The sequence below is a fragment of the Camarhynchus parvulus genome, chromosome 2, assembly GCF_901933205.1.
Source record: "Camarhynchus parvulus chromosome 2, STF_HiC, whole genome shotgun sequence".
In the NCBI taxonomy this organism is placed as follows: Eukaryota; Metazoa; Chordata; class Aves; order Passeriformes; family Thraupidae; genus Camarhynchus; species Camarhynchus parvulus.
Genome location: NC_044572.1, coordinates 82,597,624 through 82,614,277, shown reverse-complemented (window position 1 = coordinate 82,614,277; position 16,654 = coordinate 82,597,624). Strand labels below are relative to the sequence as shown.

The window sequence follows — 16,654 nt, the reverse complement described above, 5'->3', positions numbered from 1 at the left end:
GGATGAAACAGCACTCCCAGTTACAACAACGGATGTTGATGCTTTGACTGAGTCTAGGCTGAGAAGAACAATTATCCTAAAAAGCTGAAGACTATTTTTGACTACAAACCAATATAAACTCATAATACCAAAACTATGGGAAAACAGACAAACAAAATAATATCTTGATAAGTGTGTTATTAGGCATCCTACAATATGTAGTCTAGGCAGGATTTGAAGTCAGAGCAGTCTTTTTGGAATAGAAACCCGTTAGCAGAAGAATACATTTCCAGTGGTGAACTCTTTGGTTCACTAAATGGGTATCAGTCTTCCACTTGTTAAACTAATAGCATTTTGCCCAGGTGGTATGAATCAGACTCGCCTCTTGGACTTGGTGGGGCAGAAGCTGGAGATCAGGTCTGTTTCCCTCTTTGCAGGAGACTGCAGTTAAGAAAACTTAGTAAACTTGTCTTTAATGACCCATTTAATATAATTTGATTTCTTCTTGTTACACATGATTGAGAAATCCCTACATGCAAAAAGACAGGACAAAAATAGTGGATTTTAAATAGATCCATTTATTGAGCTCTGTCTCTCGGATTCTAGAGCATTGTATTTGTATTTCATGCCTTAACTAAATCTAAATCATTACATCCTGGTAAGTTCATTACTGCATGGGAATCTTACACATACACAATCTCAACAACATTCTTTTTCGACTGAATTTAGCAATGGAAGGGGAGTCGGGAAAAGTGGGAATGCTTTCCATTTTACTTTCAAACAGACATGCCCAGAACAACAACTGGTCAAAGGAAAAGGAGCTAAACCCCACCCTAATACCTAGTGGCCGGTACTGGGGAAAATTATTCAAAAGTCACATAATAGAGCAAAATAGCTTAAGAAGTGAAGTATAAAAAAAAGAATCTTGGGGTGGAGGGGGTGGTTTATTAGGGTTTTTTAATTTTTATTATAAAAAGCCACCTTAGCTGTGGAATTGAAGTTCTGTTTCTGGTACTGCCACTGATTCGTGTTGTTCTTGGTTAAGCCATAAAGAGAAAGAATTACAGCTGTAGGCTGTATCAAATATTTCTTTATTTCAATCTGCATCTCTGTAAGATGGTCTCAGATTTTCAACATGTCATTTCTGTATAAAAAGTCAAAGAGCCTAACCTATCAGTGATGCCTGGCAAGACCCTCAACTTCTCTCTATTTGAGTTTCCTCATCTCTGCCCTAGAAATATATTTGAAGCCACAAGGAAAGAGAGGAAGGGCAAAAAACTGCCCAGTTCAATAAGGTTTTGGTGTCCTTTATTTCTGTTAAAGTCCTTAGCCTTTACATGTTCCTTTAACATGTACATCCAGATCTGAGAGTGATTCAGTTCATGCCAGAATGGTGCTGCTGGTGGTACGACTGTTGAAAAGAAAGGCAGGGCAGGAGGTATTATAGAAATCTCATTCCCTATCCTTTCACGAACTAATGTTGGGTGTGTGTATTTAATATTGAGGGTTTCTTCTTCCTGCTTTTGCAGAGTGTGGCACAGCCTGATTTGTTCTAGGAGGTCTCTTAATGTTAGATGTGGAAACATTTGTACTGTTTTTTCACCTTCCTTAACTGTTAGACCCTAGAACTGAAAAAAAAAAAGAAAGAAAGAAAAAAAAGAAAAAAAGGCAGGAAAAATACTGCTTGTTAAGTCAGATATTATCTGTGTTTTCTGACTCTCTTGTATGGGTGCCGGATACCATTTGGTTAAATGTATGTCAGCTCTCTCCTCATTTCAGAAGTGCAACTGCTTGTCTCATGAAATATCACTTTCAGGAGAAAAATAAAAAGTGTGAACTCTGCGCTAGTCACACAGTATTTCAGTTCCTCTAGGAGTCAGCCATGCCTGGATTCCCTGAGGTGGGAATGCCTGTGTGCACACAGGGTTTGGCTCACTCATGTTAGTTTTATACTCTCCTGGCCTGGCTGGCCACTGCCACAACTGAGTCAGCTGCAGCTGCATAGAGCACATGGCTGCAAAACACCACGTTTGAGCTGGGACAACTGTTTCTAGAGACCTTCTTCATTTCTGGGTTGAAAAGCAAAACAAAAAGTCCTGAAGAAATCCACCAAACCAAATTTATTTTTTAACTTATATTTTTTAAAAACCCAACCAAGTGTGCTAGTGAATCCCCCTAATTCCATAGGCCCACAGAGCCAGCTACACCTGATGAGCAATACTCATAAAACAGGAGAAATAAATAAGTGTTTTACAGTTGTCAACGCAATCTTACACTCCTGAAACTGTGCAATTGTTTAACTGGTTCCCAACATATAGCAGAGCTCCCTCAGCATGCTAGGAAGCATCCCAGAAGCACGTAGAAATCAAGGAGAATACAAGGGGAAAAATTCCTTTCTGCATTCACCAACCTGTGAGAAAGAAGTAGGTAACATCCCTTTACCTTCAGATCCTGTACTTTTGACGTCTAGTAAGAGCTTACGAAAAGGCAGTATCTGTGGAACCTAATCTGACAAACTCTCATTTCCAGAAGGTGAGTTCCCAAATATCTCTTACCATAAATGAAAGTAAATTAGGAAGTTTTTTTTTCGGCCATAAATTCAGCTAACAACCCAATACAAGTCACAGCCTTTGCTCACAGAAAGTACCAGATGCTCAGTGACAGAAACGGCAGGAGAGTTCAAAGCGGACTTTAATCAGCTTGTGTAGGTCTCCCTCTTATCAAAGGTAAGTTTCTTTTTCAAGAAAACCCTCTCTTATAGCAGCAAAGTACTATTGCATGATATGCTAGAAAAGCTAAAAGACACAGCAAAATACTACAGTGGTTCAACTACAGAAAACTTTGAGAACTACATATTATAGATATACATCTATTATGTATATATTTACACATATACAAGCATTCAAAATGGCAAAGGTTCTTGTAGGATTTCCCTCTGAAGGGGAGAGGCAGGCCACAAGGAATGCAAAGTGTTTGCTCAACCAATCCAATCCTTGACTCAAGGCAGCATCACCCCTGCTGCTACTCTTCACATCAAAAGAAAAACAAGCAATGCTCTAGTAAGAAGTAGCAGGTGTGAAGCTCAAATTCACACCGTTGTAAAGAATACCACAACAATTAGGTGGGAGTATCCAGGGTAGCCTGTGCTGCTGCAGAGGAAGAGGAGGTCAGCGCTCCTCCCCAAAAGAGCTCATGCCACCAGGGAAGGGTTTCTGCAGCAGGCAGAGGAGCTGGATTCAAATCGTGGTGCCTCTCATTGGTCCAAGCAGATCCAAAGTGAATAAACAACTAAAACTCCACTGCTTTTTCCGCTAAGGCCACAAATACTCCAGGAACTGCATAAGACAGATTTCATTTCATTTACAAATTGGTTCAACCTGCAACAAACTAGTGATGTGCAAGTTTATCCAGTTACAATTCCAAATTTGTTACCTCAGGAGCGAGCGCAACATGTCTCCACAGGGCTAACTAGAAATGACTTCCCTATAAAAAACGTAACTGGTAATCTTCTGTTGGCATGAAAGATTATTAAGCTGTTGCTCTTTCAGACAGAAAATGTATTTGATTTTTATTTCTCAGATGACATTGAAAGTTCTGGGTTCCAATTTTTGACAAAATTTTTCAAAAATTTTTAGGAAGGAGGCAGAAAAATAACAAAAGAGAGAGAGAAAGAAAACTGTATTAATGTTTTTCAGAAAAAGCCAGTGACATAGTCACCTTCACTGTGCCCAGTCCTTTATCAGCTGCCTCCCACAGCTGGGCACCCCAGGTCCTGAGGCAGCAGCGCCCAAGAGCTGCCTCTGAAGCAAGAGCTGCACGCCCAGGTGTCTGCTGTGAGTGGGCTCAGTGACGGGGCTGTTGTGTTCCAGGCTGAACACTAAAAGTGAAAACTGAAAGCCATTAACTGTTGCAGCTGCCAACATATTAGGGAAACTGGGAAAGACAGTAACTTGGCCTTTTTCAGCTGCAGAGGCACAACAATATGAATATGTATTATCTTGCTAACCCAATTTTTTAAGGAACCAATTTCCAAGGAAGTTAAGAATACTCCCAAGGAATATCAATATGGGGTAAGACTGCAAAATCCTATTCATGTGACTGTGGAGCCAGTTTTAGATACCCAAATTCTCTGCCATTTAAACATATTTTAAAATATCATCTTGAACAAAAACAATTACAAGCATAAAGTCTCATGCCAATCAGTTCTCATTTCCTTTTTTTCTTCTTGTTCTTTTGACTCCTTTTTTTTCCCTGTTTTTAAACATGTATAAGTAAAACAGAATGCTTTGGAAAAAAGTCAAATAACTTTACATGGTAAATACAGTTTGTTTTTCATTTGTATTTGCCCCCTCCCACCTGGTAAATTTAGTTTGTTCTATATTTATTTTGTAACAATCAGAATTTTGATCCCAAAAGAAATGGTGTAAACGTGCACCTGACCATGCTTTAGGGATACACTACCACAGGTTTAATGCAAAATTACATCAATGCTTATATATTCCCTTGACTTTTTTATTTACACGGTCCCTTTTAAAAAATCCATGCACCACTGGGCTTGATATCAAGTGATATCATTAATTTTATCTCAATTCCCACTTTGGTTTTAAAAAAGACCCAAAGCAATTATATTGACAAGAAAAACATTGAATTGTGGTAGAAAGATGAGCAGGAATGTAGTGTTTTCTTTGTAGAAGTAAGGACCTCACCTGAAACTTGGGACATATCTTGAGCCTCATCTGTTTCCATTTTCCTCGAGTTATCTGAGAAGAGAGGAAGAGCCTTATGTTAATGTAAAATAACACACACATACACACACAGAAAAAGAAAAAAAAAAAAACACCTCACACACATAGAAGGAGAAAGAAGGGAAAAGGAAAAAAAACCCTTTGCTATTTAACTAAAAGATTATCTGGGAAGAATAATGTATTTTTCTCTTTATTTCCTCCCTACATACTTGCTGGAGTATCAGACTGGTGCAGACCTTGATCCTTTGAAAAACAGTATTACAAAGATTTATAAAAATATCATTACAAGCACAGGAGGACCAAATTTGTTATTTATTGTTAATTTCCTACTGCATAATAACCCAAAATGCAAACTGACTGCAACAAAATTAAGCAGAAAATGAAATGGCCCTGGGTCATTGTAGGCACAGAATTCATTCTCTTGGTTGATCCATAGTTATGTTCTTTCTAATTTACTGAGCATGCATCGATGAACCTTGAGTCAGCTTGGTGACACACGTACAATCAGCAATCAAAAACCGAAGCAATTTGCTGAAGAATGTCTCATTTACCCAGGCAGGGCTGCATATCTGAGCAGCAACAGCCACTACCTCCATTAATAATGAATACACCTCCAGCCACAGCAGATGGGCAGAGCAGCAGCTCCAGGCTTCAGCTCCTTGCTCGCCTGGGAGCCCTTGCCTCAGACCGCACCAGCCTGGCACTGCGCGGGGCAGAAGTACAGCTCCCAAAAATAGTGAAACAAGCCCAGGAGGGAGAAGGAACCCGTGCCTTCCTGTTTTGCTGACAGATGGCTGGCTCCACGGCATGGTAAGCGATACCAGGAAGCTCCTGCCCTCTGCTTGCGACACACCATCTTCCGAGGAGCCAGCGACCAGTGACCACAAGCACCAGGGAGAAGCGTGTGGAGAGTTAGTGGGGTAGAAACAAAACTCAGGTTCTCAATCAGAAGGGGACCCTGCAGGTCCCAGGGCTCGAGCGCTGGCTACAGACAGCTGCTGGCCCCTTGGATAACAGATGTGCTGCTGGAGCAGGTAGTCCCATCACAACTTGGTCCCCACCTTGAAGTACGGCACGGGCAGCTGAGGTAGCCTCAGGTAGGGAGGGGGCAAAGAGCCTACACACTCTTTGTTCATCCACAGAATATTAGATCACATCTTCACCTGCTGCAGCTGACTCCACATCCTACCAAGCAGAGCAGCTGTTCTTTGCTGTTCCTTGTAACTCAGATGCTTGCACTGTCAAGCCTGCTTCCTGGAATTAAACAAGCGTTTTCTTGAGGGATGGAAGCAGAGGAGGATGTAGTTCGAATTCCTGGGAAAGGGTTCAACTTTATCCTAACCTTTTTAGCCCAATTTCCATGATTATTCTTTTCCCAAAACAAGATCTTCAACCTGCTCTCCAAAAATTTGCAGTGGGAAAGTAACAGCTATTATTGTATTTAATAATTTCATAAATCTTATGGTCTATTCACTTGCTCCTGAATGTCAACAGTACATTGCAGATCCAATATATTGCTGCCCCCCACCTTCCAACTTACAAATCCTGTTTTTCCTCACCAGACCCATGCTAGAATTGCAAAAAGAGAGTGTGTAGGCTGCAAGGCTGCAGATGGATAGGATGTTGAACAGATTATGGTCTATGCAATTTGCAGAAAACATTAGGTATTCTTACAGAGCATTCCAGCTGTTGCACCTGTACTGTAACACTGCTTAACGTCCAATAATGCTCTGTCTTGCTTTATTCTGCACCTAAACTTTAATTCCAGACAAGCAATTTGTTTAACATCTATATATAGTCCTCAGAAATTACTACAGCTATGCAAAATACAAAAAACCACCTTCCACTCAACAATTTGCGTCAGTTCCTATGGGACTGAAGAGCTTTCAATAGGACCATTTTTATTAAAGCAGTCAGTGGGAAAACCAGCTTCTCTTGCAAGAGGGAAAACCCTATAATTATAGCCTGCTCAGTTACTGGAAGAATGGTGAATTTATGGCAGGTGGTAAAGTACAAGTGCCTTACTTCTCCTGCAAGTATGACTGACACAAAGGAAGAAAAGAAATGGGAATGCATTTTACTACTGCCTTCTAGGGTCACCTAGCTACTATTAATCAGTTAATTACTTCACATTTTTCCAGAGGACAGTGAACCCTAACCAACCAAAAAAACCACTTCAAGAAGATACCCACCAGAAAGGGGTCACAGTCAGGAAGGGCACTTTATTCCAACTGCACCTGCCTTCTTGCTGTTGCTGGGGTTTCAGCACGCCTGGGAGTGCCAAGGGGAGAAGGCGCAAAGAAGAGAGTTTCTTCTAGCTTTGTATTCTTGAATTTACCTGCCTTTGTCTTGACAAGCCTTACACTAAGTGTTTCTGCAACTTAAGCCACACACTTGTCAGCTGTATTCCTTCCTGCTTCTCACTGTCATCAAGTAGAACTCTGTTGGAAAACACTTCCCAATGGAGAAGTCCCATTTCCTGATTTCTTAAGTGAAGACCTAAACCACAGGGCTGATTTTTTTTTTTTTGCTTATTTGGTTGGTTTGTTTGGTTTTTTTTAATGAAAATAAGCTGGAGAACAGTTTGCTGTGGGGTTTTGTTTTTTGGTTTTTTTAGTGGAATAGTCTTAGCTTGCTTTCTTTGAGGTTGGATGACTGCCTGTCCTGAAACACACACCCTCAGATCTCACACGGATTGCATCAGGGTTTATCCTTGAATTAGGTGACTTTAAGACACTCGGCAAAGCTGATCCATTTCACAGGGATGAAACATTGAGAGGAAATAGAGCTAGTGGAAAAGTGATGATGGAAAGATTTTTTTTTCTTCCCAATAATTACTTAGAATAATTAGGAACAGTTCCTAAATGTAGATTAAGATCCACAAGCAGTACACAAATTGATAAATGCAGAAAAATAACCCAAAAAATTTTAGAAAATCCTCAACAGTGTTTGAATCCCTCCCAGAGGAAGGGTAAATACTAATGAAATCCCAGCTAACTTCAGCTTAGGCCCTGTATCAGCAAAGAATATATGACAGGACATCTGGCACCCCATCTCAGTTCTGCAATCGGTCATGTGTAGGTTTTGGCTCTTTGTCTGTTAGAAGTCACACCAGACTTGAGCATAACAGGTCTTGGGCTAAATTTTAAGTGCTAAGAGTAGAATTTACCCTTTTGCCTTTGGTACGGTAAATCTATGAATAGGAAACCATGCCCTGACTTTTCTCCCTTTCCTCTGCTCTAGAATCAGCAGAAGCAAGAATTGTCACACTCTAGAAAATAAGAGATCTTATGTACAGATATGAGAATTTGCACTAAAGCACCTATTTGTTATCAATTTGTGAATCAATAAACCTTTATAAGGATTTATCTAAAAGAACAATGTTTTAGAAATGTTTCTGACATAAAACCCTAAAATTATGGTCTGTTTCGGTTTGGCATGAAAGAGATGTTGTTTAATTTTTCACTGTTTTAAGTTTTACCTATGAATCAAATTTGTCACTAGCATACACTAGTGTGTATGGCTTCATTGTCTTCAGTGCAGTCGCCTCTCTTTACATTTTTAGCTAATTTAAGAGCCCGAAGTTAGAAATCAAAAGCTGGGCAGGCACCCGACTGTAACAATCTTGCTCTCAAATGCTGAACCTGTCTCACTCTCATTTACAGCAAGAAAGGGATTAGCACCTAGGTGATAATAGATAATTCTTCTATTTAGGAATACAAATAGCTTCAAAGTTTGGCCCCTTATTACAAGAGCTACAAAATAGATAAAATTCCTTTCAAAATCGATAAAATTATTTCTTCAAGGCTATTTAGATAAGGAACTCTAACTTGTATGCTTTCCTCTTCAGACTATGAATACCAGATTCAAAGATGAAGCCACTACAATCCTTTGGAAAAAGAATCAAAATATTGCAACTTTAAATTACCTGATAATGAACACACAACCCTTCTGAAAGGTTATGTTGATTTTGTTTTAAAAAAGGAAGTATCTAAGTGGCCATGATTTTGGATTAAAGTTAGTCAGCATTTGTCCAGAAGAAATTTACATGCCATGGATTTCCCTCCGTGCAACTTTCTATACAATATAACTTATGCTATGTCTTAATAATATATCAAAATACATCATATGAATCACTGGAAGTACTGCTCCATTTATACCTAATGTAAATTACAACCAGAAGTGGATTTAGGACCTTTTAGAATTACAGGTGTAAACAGGAAAAAGTTGTTGTAAAGTCAAGATTTTTAATCTTTCAGAATACAGCAAATTAATTATTGGCAAATCTTGGTTTATTTTTTTGTTTCCCAGCAATTTCAAAAGTAAACCTCCTTGTCAAGAAAATTAATGCTTAGCATTTATACAAGACTTCATCAATTGATATAAAGCATGTGTAAGCATGTCAGCCCTTCTACAATCCTGTTCTCTTAAGATATTGAAAGATCCCAAGATTGGGCCATTGATGTGAATCAATGGAATGACCCAATCCAATGCCAAAGACTAGCTATCCTTTTTCTCTTCTGCGTTTCCCGAGCTACCTACGTACTGACTTTTCTAGGATAAGATGTGCTCCACACTCAGCACAATGGAGCCTCACGGTAAGGAAAAGAAATCAGAAGTGCTGATATTTGTGGAGCCACTTTGGTCTTACACCAGCACACCAAAACTCACAGCTGCCCTTCCATCTACAGAGTACTCTATCTCTGGTGCTGCAAGGAGTCCACAAACGTACAGCACATCCAGCTGCATGGTTCCTGACAATTCTTAGGTGTAGCCATGCTGAACAGTCAGAAACGTGCCTGAAGGAACACTTCTGCCTTGAGTGCGGCCCACAGAGGCAGGTACACTTCCCTGAAACCTCAAAGCAGAAAATAAGCACTCACAAAGTCTTGATGGGAGGGGAAATAAACTTTCTACAAGGGACCTGGTACTCTGCAGGTGCTTTTGCAAATATAAAAATTGAGTGGAACATGCATTCCTCAGTAGTGACAACTCTAGATTAAGTGTGAAAAACAAGCAAAGAGGCAAACCCCAGATTTACCTCCACAGCCACCCTGAGGAAAGGCCCAGCTGTGCAACCCCCACTTCTGTAAGCAGACCCATGGCAGGAAAGGGACTGCTCACACCGGTCACTGGAGCAGCTGGCTCTGATGGAGCGCTGGTGTGTGAGCACATCTCGTGTCTGTGGTCTCTGACAGATCTCATTGGCTCCTCACCACACAGGCTTCACCTTTAGCAAACTAAAACTCCAAACCAACGACCAAAACCATAAAACCCCAATCCACTTTGAAACCTAAACTGAAGCTCCTAAAGCGGGTCCTAGATTCAACCACCCAAGACACATAAAGATAAGTTTAATAAATAAATTAATAAAGGAATAGGAGGTTGCAGCCTGAAAAACACAGAAAACTCCTATAGCCCTTAAAATACCTGACAGAAGAATTTTCACATTAAAAACTGGTTAGGAGTGGTATCATCATATATGTCTCATCGATCTTTGGGGTTTAAGCTGGAAGCTGCATCTGCCTGCAGAACGATAGTACAGCTGCATTTCTAATTGCACCAGAGGCTCTCAACCTAATGGAACCAAGGCTCTTGTATCCATGGAAGTCATGGAATATAGGGCAACAACCAAGAGAAGAGGTGAATAAAGGCACCTTTGTAAGAGGATTTAACATTTAGCTTCATTTTAAACCAAAGAGCTAATATATATATATATAACACATATATATATAAGCAGGATTATAACTTCATGTACAAATGTGCTAAATATGGTTAAACATGCAACAGGAAGACTGTTAAACATGGAAAGAAGGTAATCTGTACTGTATAATCAATCTTCAAATACTTGAAGAAAACTGCTAGAATTCTACAAACTCATTTTAATTAAAAGCATTCAATATCTCAGCTAGCAGCTGATAATTAGCTTTATTATTGTAATTTAATATGCTACACTTCACAATCTCTGTGAATGACTCTACTTTAGAACCACTTTAATTCTATTTTTAATTTCCGCCTCATCACACAGCTCAATGTAAATAATAACTACCAAGGTGAAGGGTGGTCCTTTCTGAAAACCGAGAGTCATAATGAGCACTTCAATGTCCTTCCATTTTTGTTCAAAAAACCAAAACAAATACCTCCAGGTCTTTTAAAGGACTGCCTTAAAACAAAACAAAAAAAAAGATTAAAACTAAGTGGATCAATTTCTTTCCCTCTGCACTAATTCTGTATTCAGCATTTTCTACATAGTCAAGGGAGATGTTTAGTTTATTCAGTCATTTCTCTATTCCTGCCTAGTGTAAATGCTGGTTAACTACACGAATTGACAATACAATTATGAGCATACAGTGAAATTTCAATGGAGAGCTCCTGTCTGCAAAATGAAGGAAGCACTGTAATTCAACACACAAGATTAAGAAAAGAACTCTGCTAACAGTGCAGATGTGAAACATTTAAATGTCTGGCACATGTAAAATTAATTTCTGTGTAAGGGAACAATTGTGAGGGTGTAAAAAAAGTTGTCTCAAAGATCCTACATAATTCTCAGTTCTTTGGGAATTCTTTTTTCAAATCACTGACAAATGATAAAAAGTGCATCTTGTATCATATATGTGTGTTCCATATGTGCTCCTCCTAGCATTTTCTCTGCTTGAGCTATATTCATGTAACAATTCATTGCTAAAGGAGATAATAAAAAATCCATTCTTTTATTGACTTTGTGTGCAAATTACTGGACTTGATATCATTGCAAATATGAAAAAAAGGTTCTTCCTTTAAATTTTTGAATTGCAACCAGAGTAATTATAAATTGTTTCCACAATATGAGAAAAATATGAAGGTAATTTTCCTAATTAAGGGCAAGTTTTATTAACTCATTAAACCCTGTCACCTTTATTCACTAAAAATCAAGCAGAAAAGTGGAATAAATTCACCAGGACAAAGAAAACGCACACACTTCCATCTTATAAATAAACCGACTATAAAAGGTGAGGGGTGTAAATTAAGGCACTCAGTCTAAGAACAGAGCATATTCTCAAGTGGCCAAATAGAGCTCTTAGATATTCTTCCAGAGCTCTCACTCAAGGGGAGGCAAACAGCAGACGAAGAGCTGTACTTTTTGTATATATCTATTTATCTGATTTAAAAAGCGTAGGATGTCCTCACCACAGTGTATCTAAATATGCAATAGAGAGAACATAAAAGCACCTCTTCATGCCGAGAATTGTTATTGCCGAGTATACTCTACAATATATCAGTAGTCAATTTGTCTGAATTATAGAAGGTTTCAGTAACTCTGCTTCATGATCACAGAGTTGCTTCCTAATTTCCCTTCAAACTGTTCAGGTTGTTACAGATTATTAAAGGACATTACCAGCCTGAATAAGCATATTAGAGATTGGTGTGGTTATTTTTTTTTTTAGCCTTAAATAACTCCTAAAAATAACTCCTAAAATTAAAGCAAATTAGCAAGTTCCTCCATACTATATATTTTAGTTAACTGACTCTGCTTTGCAAATATTCTGGGTCCAATCCACTATAGTCAATTCCAGCTTTATACTGCAATTGCTCTGCTGTTCTCCGTGAGTTGAAACAAACAGAAAAATGAAGCAATTCAGCAGGGAATCTGATCTCTCTTATAGAGCAAGTTTCTCTTTCACTGAGAAAGCTAGAGCAAGTGGAATCAGAAGAAGAAATGTAAATATTTCACATGAAATAAGCAAAATAAGCAAGAGAAGTGGACAGTTCCCATGGCTTAAAAAATACAATGATTTCAGGGTGAATGCTCATCCAAACTTGTAGTCTGAATGGCCTTTGGAAGCATTTCCACAGGAAGCATGAGTGTGCCATGAAACTCCCAAACCTGCATGGTTCTATCCTCAAGAATTTGCAATGGTACAAACAAAGCTGAGAACATGCATGCATCTTTTCAGAGCTAGGACCTACTTTTGCAGCCACCACAGTGTTGGTGGTAAACTGCTTAGTGCAAAAACCCCCTGCTCTCTTCTTGTTCACCACCTCAAAGCATGGAGGAAGCTGCGTTCTGAAGGAGAAGGGTGAGGCAGAAGTTGTCGGGATTTTAATAAAGACGCATTGCAACATACCATAATTCTTTTTAAATTTGGGGAGCAAACAAAACTTTTGTTGACTTGTAGTTAGGTTTATGTAGAGATTGATAAAGGGACAACAAGCCACAGTTGACCTTGGAAGAAGGGAGTTTTCCAACTAAGTCAGTCCACTTTGCTGGATAGCCATTGGAGAGAGAAAACTCCTGCAGCTACTTTGGATGGGTGGAAGGTCTTTAAAGTAGCCTCCTGTTTAAAAAAATGCCATAAAGCTGACAAGACTGAGGCTGTCTGCCTTGCCTCATATGGCGTTCACACTCATCTCTAAACACTTTTCCACTCCAGTGTCAGGTGGGGGGAGCAAAAATAATCTTTGGATTACAGAAATAATACCAGTGAAGAATAGGTCTTTCCTCTTTTGACTCTTGCATTGAGTTGCAAGCATTTAAAAAGGCTTCCCAAAGAATTATAGTCCCAGAAAACACCGATGAGAGTCCTCATCTTCCACTTCTCAACTGGCACAATGTATTCCCAGTGTTCTTTCTTTCTGAGTAATTTTATACGTGTTAGAAAAGTGGTGTTTGTCACTTGGGAGGGGAATTCCAGGGGAGCCAGCAGTGCATCCTGCTCTACTCTCATAAGGACGACAACATTTTCCGAAGATTCAATTATTGCTACACTAAATTCTACTATTTTACTATGATTTTTTTGGTCTAATTCTATTACTTTTAATAACAGTAGAAAGTAATGACTGATCAAAATGTAATGAAGTACATATGTGAATCTTGACCAGAAAACAAAAATTACTATGGATCCAGCTTTTCTTGCACATAAAATAAGAAAAAAATATCCCACAAGCCTTCAATGGAAGTTTTTCCTGACATAGAGCCACACAATTAGGCTGTGATCCATGACTTTCGATATCTTCTGGACTTTTTAAGAGAACATTGCCAAAAATGATCTGCCAGAACAGCATACAATTCATTACGCCCTTGCTTTTCATTGCTGAAATACAGACTGGATCCATTTCCTTGTTTTATGCAAAATTGTGGTGTTAGTATAAGAAGTACCTTAGCTCAAATAAAATATGTCTGGAAATGTTTTTGGCTTCATTTTGGAGTTATCCAATTTTAATGATGAGAAAGAAGTTTTGCATTGCTGTAAAACTCCATGGATTGGTTATCCAGTTACATTTCTGCATTGCTATGCAGTGGAAGCAGCAAGCAGACCAGGTTTTTGGTATTAAGGTCCACAAGGGAAAGGAAAACTGCTACAGTAATGCTGAGATGGAGACTATTGCATTTTTAAATGGTACGCTGAATGCAACACAAATGACAGAGTTGTTGTTCATGTTTATAAAAGGGAGCAAGCGACCAGATCATTCCTGGAGGGAGTACTGGCAGCTGGGAGCTGGGGTGGAAAGTCTGAGGTATATGACAAGCTTGTCTCTCTAATGCAACTCAGGAATTTGGGACCTACTAAAAACACACCAAGGCACTTTTCTCACTTTTAGTTAAGTAGCCACCCTGAGAAATACTCATCTGGGATAAAGGATGCACATAGGATCAGCGCCTAAGCTTCTCCAGTTACTGGGAGCATAAAGGGCAAAGAGTCCTCTGCCCTGACTTCCCATCATTACATTGGCCCAGAGGCATTAGTGATTACTCTTCAAACACTACAGTCCATCACTCCTTCCTGACTGAATCAGGACAGTCAGTACAATTTCATACTATGCTTCTGTGTTTCTGTCATTTCCCCTGGAAGCCATATCCAGTAGGTAGAGGACTCTTGCAAGGATCAGTGTGCTAGATTTGAAGTCCTGGATGCTGGGAATGTCCAGCACTGGACTTCCATTGACTTTAGTCTGGTCAGTCTTTTCACTCGGTGGGTAAACCTGATTTCTCCTTGGCTTTTATCTTAAATTTACCATATAATTAGGGATATAATTTCTATTTATATTTTTTCATAAATTTGCAGTATATAATATTCTGAGTTTCACCTACTTTACTAAAAAAAAAAAAAAACAAAAAAAAACCCCAAAGAAAAAAATATGAAAAAGAGCACCTGGGTAGTCACCAGTACTAAGATTTGTGAGAAAATCTTTAAAGTTAGAAGCAAGTCTGGGATAATAGAAACATGAACTACGTAAAGTGCAGAGCTCTGCAGTATTTCGGACACTTCCCCCCTGCAGTTCTGCTACAGACGGCTATCATAAGGACATGAACTGTTTTAAGAGTCCTTGGTCTTGCACATGGCACCTGCTTTCTCATCTCTTCAGACTTCAGTTTCAAAGGCTTTGACAAAGAAATATGGCATACAGCCATATAACTAAAACTTGGCAGAGTTTTGCTAAGGATTGAGGAGGTGGGCACATAATGCACTGTAAGCAGTATATCTTGTGGTTTTTATTCAGTTTTTTGACCAACATGAGTTAAAATCAAAGCAGACCATGCCAATGTTAGAAAGAAGTCTATGCATGGGAGCAATGAAACCTTTTAGAAAAAGACATAGTATCAACTACTGTATCAGCTGTTATATTAACCCATAAACGGGGAATTTTCAGGGTAACATGGTCAAATCCATTAGCACTTTTTGGACTTACATTTTCCCTCAGTAACGAAGAGAACAAAGAATAAACAAAGTTGCCTAACTGCAAAAATTTTGTTTGAAAAATTCAGAAGTTAAAGGCATTGCATCCTTCATTTTTCTATTTCACGAAGGCTTCAAATACCTTAAACTATGCAATTCACTAGCAAGGTGAGAGAGCAGTGCCACAAGCCACTCAGAACATGCCCCTGCTTAGCTGATTCAGATAAAGTATTTCCAAGTATTTGAAAGGAATTTTAGTACTTACTTCTAAATGCAACATATCAATATGCTGTTTCTTTACATTTCAGTGATAATTTATAACATTTAACAGCGAGTCATACTCCATGGTACTGCAGAGTGCATGTGAGTTACAACTGATGTGAGCAGTCAACTGAAACTAACATAGCCTGTCTTTTAAAGGATTTGGACCTTACAATGCATACAGCTTCGAATTTTAAAACTAAACTATTAAACTCTAGAAAATGAGTTATTAACGTGAATGCACAAAATATACCCAGGATTATATTCCTGGTTTATTTAATCTGGGTAAGGTTTGGACATCTGGACAGTAAATGCATATCGATGTAACCTTGGTAGCATCCAGATATCGGAAAGAAAAATACGTAGTCAAGAAGCTCTAAATCCTAACTTCAATCCTCCACACAAAGTCCTTGAAAACACTTCTTGCATTAAGTGAAAGGAAAAAAAAAAGAAAAGGAAAAAGATAGAAAGAAAAAGTAAAAAGAAATAACATTATATTCTTCTACAACAATTTCAATACTTTAAGCCAGTGGCCATACAGGTCTAAAAATTCTTGCATCCCACAAAACATCGCTTTTTTGAGATAATTTGCCATCATACACTACCAAATTTTCTGACACAGCATTATTAACTTTTAACAATTTTGGAAGCAAAATGCTTTGCACAATGTCTGGCAGTGTTACCATACCTTCTAAACCAAGGTAGAAAAGCAATCCAAGAAGTAATCAGGTTTCTTGAAGCACAAAATTAAAAGTTTCCTTAGAACCGACTGCTGCAGTGGGAACTCATTTCTTCACACACACAGTTTCTAACTAAGTGCATCTTCTTTACCAACGACAGCAGAGCGAAACCGTCCCTTCACAGAGAGGGTAACTTTGCGGAGCAGGGTGAAAAAAACCCTCCAGCTGTGACAGGCTGTATGGCAAGGAGGAAAACTTCTGGGGCCACCGCTATTCGGAAGCCAGCAACTTCTCTAATGCCGTTCCCCTCAAGCGCACCGGGGCTGATAATTTT

General features: G+C 38.9%; 1 protein-coding gene across 2 annotated transcripts in view; it reads right to left on the bottom strand.

The window, feature by feature from the left end:
• Positions 1-16,399, bottom strand: part of IKZF1 (IKAROS family zinc finger 1) — a 65,158-nt gene extending 48,759 nt beyond the window's left edge. For both annotated transcript variants that reach the window (XM_030971322.1, XM_030971323.1), the window contains exons 1-2: positions 16,329-16,399; positions 4,686-4,739 (exon numbers count right to left, since the gene is read on the bottom strand). In XM_030971322.1, coding sequence (XP_030827182.1) covers positions 4,686-4,725 — 40 coding nt within the window. In that variant the 5' untranslated portion in view covers positions 4,726-4,739; positions 16,329-16,399. The remainder of the gene's footprint in view (positions 1-4,685; positions 4,740-16,328) is intronic.
• Between the last annotated feature and the right edge of the window lie 255 nt (positions 16,400-16,654).